This window comes from Cryptomeria japonica, chromosome 9 (assembly GCF_030272615.1).
Source record: "Cryptomeria japonica chromosome 9, Sugi_1.0, whole genome shotgun sequence".
Taxonomy (NCBI): domain Eukaryota; kingdom Viridiplantae; phylum Streptophyta; class Pinopsida; order Cupressales; family Cupressaceae; genus Cryptomeria; species Cryptomeria japonica.
In genome coordinates this window covers 107,134,679-107,140,487 of record NC_081413.1, presented here as the reverse complement: position 1 = coordinate 107,140,487, position 5,809 = coordinate 107,134,679, and the positions used below count along the sequence as shown (strand labels likewise).

At 35.0% G+C, this 5,809-nt stretch overlaps 1 protein-coding gene across 1 annotated transcript; it reads left to right on the top strand.

Moving 5' to 3' along the window:
- The first annotated feature begins 2,245 nt into the window (after window positions 1-2,245).
- Window positions 2,246-5,277, top strand: LOC131062746 (transcription factor RAX3). Its single transcript, XM_057996469.2, has 3 exons — window positions 2,246-3,001; window positions 3,728-3,857; window positions 4,005-5,277. Exons 1-3 carry the CDS (start codon window positions 2,866-2,868, stop codon window positions 5,068-5,070), a joined length of 1,332 nt encoding a protein of 443 aa, XP_057852452.2. The 5' UTR covers window positions 2,246-2,865; the 3' UTR covers window positions 5,071-5,277.
- Window positions 5,278-5,809: the final 532 nt, after the last annotated feature.

The window sequence follows — 5,809 nt, the reverse complement described above, 5'->3', positions numbered from 1 at the left end:
GAACCAATGTCAAAAAGGGATGAGGTTAGGATTAGCATAAGAATCGTGCTTGTTGACAACATGAATCATGACTTATTTGCATTGAACACATTTTATAAATAGATACACACTCAATGTGTTCTACGTATATACGCATGCACTTTAAAAAAAATTTAAAATATTAACACACTTCAAAAATATGCATGTATATTTGATGAAAAAATGTGAGTTTTGTATGGAGAATCCCCTCTTAGCACCTAATTTCTAAGGGGGATTAAAAACACATAATGCTAGTCTTGTTCTTGTTTACAAACATGGACCATGACTTATTTGCATCATACACATTTTAAAAATATTATAACTAGACATACACTCAATGTCTTTTACGTATATACACACACACTACAAAACACTTTTAAAATATCAACACACTTAAAAAATATGCATGTTTTTTTAATGAACAAATGTATGTTTTATGTGGAGAATATAGTTTTCCCCTCTTAGCAGCCAATTTGTAAAGGGGGATTAAAAACACATAATGCTTCTAGAAGATGTGGCAAAAATGTATACAACTAGAGTTGGAGATTGCAAATGTAAGTAATGTATGAAGAATTATTTTCCCCTCTTAGCACCTAATTTGTAGGGTAGACTAAAAACACATAGTACTAGAAGATGTGGCAAGAATGTATACAAGATAGAGTTGGAGTTTGCACATGCATTGTAGGATGATTAATAATGTTCTGCAAATAAAATGAATAAATGTATGTAATGTATGGAGAATAGTATTTGCCTCTTAGCACTTAATTTGTTAAGGAGACTAAAAACACATAGTATTAGAAGATGTGGCAAGAATGTATACAAGATAGAATTGGAGTTTGCACACTTAGTTTATAGGAACCATGCATTGTAGGATGACTAATAATAATTTGCAAATAAAATGAACAAATGTATGTAATGTATGGTTTTCCCCTCTTATCACCTAATTTGTAAGGGAGACTAAAAATACATTGTACTAGAAAATGTGACAAGATGTATACATGATAGAGTTGGAGTTTGCACATGTAATTCATGGGAACCATGCATTGTAGGATGGTTGATAATAATTGCAAATAAATATTATGACCCCATTTCTTATCTTTTATAAGAAAGAAGAAAAAATAAAAATCATGCAAGCTTTTAAAAATGTTTCTCTTCAACCTAAATATCCTTATAAATTGTGTAACTTAAAATAATTGTTACAACTACAAAATCTTCATTTTGAAAACTAATCCCACATTGATGAGATCACTTGATCAATAATAATGTATATATCCAATATATCATGATTATTATATTAATAAATGATCCTACAATAAAAATAACTCTTTACCTATGAATATATATATACTAAAATATTATCATTGTAATCTAATCTTCACCACATCATTTAGACATAATAATCATCATTGTAATCTTATCTTGAAAGTTTTACCACCTCATCTGCACATTAAAAATATTAAATAGTCATCCAAGTTTGAAAACAAAAAGAATAGCATTGACTTTGAAGGGCAGGAAGCTAAAGAACACCCATAAAAGTAGGATAGTATGTGATCTGATGGTGAATGCCATGATTTTGGAAGAATGTTGCCAGGTAAACTTGGAAGAACAGGCATAGGTAGTGGCAAAATTGGATAATGCAAGTGATTAAAGACAAAACTCAGAAAGGAGAGAAAAGAAATATATACATATCCTACTAACTTTGGTGAACAGAGGTGACGTTATGATTGACGACGTCCCCATGACTTTTTGAGAAAATTTCTGATGGATGTCCCATAGTCTAACAATCTCTGCACGAAAAATGGTATCAATCTCTCAATGTCCATAGTGGTGTAGAATTATTTAGTTAAGTGGGGACAAGGCACAAGAATATTGGTTATAACAAAACTAATTTTCTATGGTTGAGATGGGAGAAAAAAGTTGAATAGCATGGAGGGAGCCATATTTCTTTTCTTGCTAGAGAAGTCGTCTGGTTAGGGTTATGGTGTAGTGGATGGAGGGCTTAATAGGGAGTTGACCTATGTTTAACTATTTTATTGTTGTATCGTGTTTTATGCTGAGAAGTGGTGGCGGCTACGCTATGATTGATGTGATACTGGATGTTTCAAATATGTATAGTTTAATGAGGCTACGTGAATGACAGTACATTCCTTGTTCCACCTCTTGTTAAATTAAGTGATGGAGGATGTCAAGTCAAAGCCAGTGACGACCGTGGTTAACTTATACTCCACTTCTAAACCTTGTTCCTATCAGAACACACTATTTTAAAATGATGGATTACCAGCATGGCATAGATTCCTCAACGAGAAGGACAAGGAGAAAGACCCATTGGGATTTCAGTGGCTGGATTGCAATCTTTTTTAAGACTATGCTAGGGAAAATTTAACCATTTGGACCCACTCCACCATTGTTTGTTTCGTCGTTCTATATATGTTTTTAAGGGGTGTTTGATTCCTTGGGGAGGAGGGAATTTTTAATGAAGTTCCAGAGCTTGGGTAGTGTACCTTTTGGGTTTGTAGGATAGGACCACTTTCCCAACTGGTTTGGGGTTTGGGGAAGGCACTAGTCGTACAAAAGTGTAAGGTCAGTCGACAAAAGTATTTATAGAGCCAATAAAGTACGAGAGGACATCAAAAGGAAGATAAATGATAACGTCCTGTGTAGAAGGAAAAAAAAAGTTGTGCTAGCTAGTGCCAGGTGTTTATAACTTAGGATAAGTCATCCATTACATCCATTTGAACTCTGCAATTGTCATTCCTCTGCAAGAGAAACCATCCCCTTTTGATTGAAGAGTTGGGATCTCTGTCTGCATCCAATCTGCAGCTGACATTAATAAGAAGAGTAGCAATCATGGGCAGAGCACCATGCTGTGATAAAGCCAATGTGAAAAAAGGACCATGGTCCCCTGAAGAGGACTCCAAACTCAAGGCCTACATAGAGAAGCATGGAACTGGAGGCAATTGGATTGCCCTACCTCAGAAAGTTGGTATGTAATCATCTTTTTGTGTTTGTGTTTATATCTCAGGTGGTGCAGTTGGAAGAAAACAAATTAGTAAGCCTGTGTTTTTGCTTCTTTCCAAGGTTTGCTTCCTAGAATTTGACATTCTACAGGTACCAGAAGTTTAGGTTATCCTTATCAGCATCATGTTGATGTTATGCATACTGTAAATTGTCAAATTGTCATCTGTGTATCTGGTTTTCAGCTTTTTAAGAAGATAAAGATAAATTATCTATTATGTAGGAGTGATTTAAGGATTTGTTCAAGTAGTTAGGGCTACCCAATCATCTGTTTTGTCAGTATTCTGGTGTTCAAGGACGATAGGATAAATTATTTTTTGTATAAGAGAGACTGAAGGATTTTTTCTAGTGGTTAGGGTTTGCAGGGTTGTGTATCAGATCTAGGTTTTCATTCCATGTGAAGTAAGATTGGCTTTTGCAATTGTATTCTCTCCTTTCATGGAAATTGTATCAGTGTTTATTGCACCGTCTGGATTGCTTGTGATCTATCATAGGCAATGGTTTGGTGTATTAGGGTTCTGAGAGTCTATGTTAGATAAAAATGGAATATTGGATCTACACTTTGATGGTGTTGTTCATAGTGTTTTATCTTCTCCGGAGGTTATTAGAATTCGTAATTTCTATCATTTTCTCGGTTAAAATATGGGTATTTTAGCAGTCTGTTTGTTGTAGTGATTGATATTCTTTGACCCAGGTTTGAAAAGATGTGGAAAGAGTTGCAGACTTAGATGGTTGAATTACTTGAGGCCAAATATCAAGCATGGAGGATTCTCAGAAGAAGAAGACAATATCATTTGTGGCCTGTATATCAGTATTGGAAGCAGGTATGGCTCACAAATAACAAAACCCAGAATAGAAAAGAAAAGAAAATTATGTTGGTTCATCGTTATGTAAGGATTAGCAGATAAATTATAAGATCTGAAACTTGTTGTTATAAGATCTAAAGACTTAAAGACTTGTATTTGGTGCAGATGGTCTATTATTGCAGCCCAGTTGCCAGGCAGAACTGATAATGATATTAAAAACTACTGGAACACAAGATTAAAGAAGAAACTGCTTGGAAAACGCAAGGATCAACACACCCGTCGTCTTGCTGCTGCTGCAGCAATGGCTGCAGCAAAACATGCTCAAATGAATGACCTAAAAAGGTATGTCCCTTCAGAAGCCAACAATAGCACAAGCGTATATGCAACACAGCCTGCAGCAGTAGAGCAGCAAATGAACATGAATGTGAGTGGCCCTTATGCTAATTTCAGTCATGGGATAACTCCCCAGTTGTTTGAACAAACCACTTGTGCTGAAGCACCCACCATTGCTGATACCAGGCCAAGCATTCAATCATCTAGATTTCAGCTAAACCTTCAACAAGCCTTTGATCATCAAATTTTAATGCCTGATAACAATACTTCTTTTAGGAAGCTCATAGAGAGGCTTGAGGCTTCTCTTATTGATCGATCAAACAATATGAATTTCATGACCACCTCTCAAATGCACACATCCAACTGCATAACTAGCAATAATATTAACAATACCTCTCTGCAAATACCACATTCTACTGAGTATGACACAGCCTACCCTCCATTGGATTATGGAAGATGCATTGAAAATGAAGTAAAATTAGAAAGCCCATCACTATTACCTGCAGCTGCATTGCCTCATAATGACACTTCACTAGTGTTTTCTGCATCCTCTATCAGCTCTGGTTCTCCTGAACCAAACTATCAGTCAGCTTGGACAAATACTCTCAATGTTGAGAACAACAACACCATGAACATGGAAGCATGTGAATTCTCAATGGATATGAATGATCTTCTGTACTGCACGTACAACAACAGTAGCTCAGTATTCCCACAGCAGAAACAAGAATACAACAATGGGTATGGGCCATCTCTTGGCAATGGCACAATGAATACGTCTGCATGGACCACTGATATGAAGTCCTCCTCTAGCAGCAGTATTTATCCTTACACTTTGCCATCCGAAAATGGCCTGCATGAAGGTATTTATGATCAGGAGGGTGCAATGTTTGAATTATAGCAGGAAGTACCAGCAAAAATAAAGCTTTTTTTGAGTGTGTGTACATACTGTAAGTATGTTTCGAAATCCATAGATATTATAAAAATAAATCTGACTTGGGTTGATGCCAATCGGCTTGTAACAGTACCATATTTTCTTTGAATCTCCTGTAGTAGTCTACATTATATTCCTTCCTCCACGAATTTACTTGTTTGAGCTCAGACAACATTTCATATAATTAGTGATTCATGTATATTTTTCATTATTTGGAATGATTAATGAGTTAATGATATGTGATTTTCACAATTCATAGTTGTGTTTCTTGATTAGATTGTGTGTGAGTTTTTGTATCAATATTTTGGATCATATTTCATGAGCCATCATCAGAATAATAGAGAGCTGAAAGAGACAAAAATATTTCTCAAATAATTTATGAATGAAAAAAATTTCAAATTCTTACATTGAACTGTGTATAACAGTCACTAAATTTCTATTATCAATGTTGAAATTATTTGTGTTATTTCTGATTTTAATTATATGAAATTCTCTTCAACCAAAATTATATATCACACTCCATAATCCGTCATCATCAAAAAGAACGAACTGTAATGACAAGACTGTGGACAGCTCCTCGATAAAATTAAAATGCATTTGGTGTCAACTCACATGTGAGATTTCTTCGTTTTAGGTAAGTATGTGCTTTTAAAAAGCAAAGATTGAGAGCCAGATCTAAATCATATTACTAAGAGTCTACTACCTG

Excerpts from the sequence above, each read along its gene's own strand:
- LOC131062746 (XM_057996469.2), top strand. The coding sequence starts at position 2,866 with ATGGGCAGAGCACCATGCTGTGATAAAGCCAATGTGAAAAAAGGACCA. Across the intron at positions 3,002-3,727 it reads TGCCCTACCTCAGAAAGTTG|GTTTGAAAAGATGTGGAAAG; the intron begins GTATGTAATCAT and ends TCTTTGACCCAG. Across the intron at positions 3,858-4,004 it reads TATATCAGTATTGGAAGCAG|ATGGTCTATTATTGCAGCCC; the intron begins GTATGGCTCACA and ends TATTTGGTGCAG.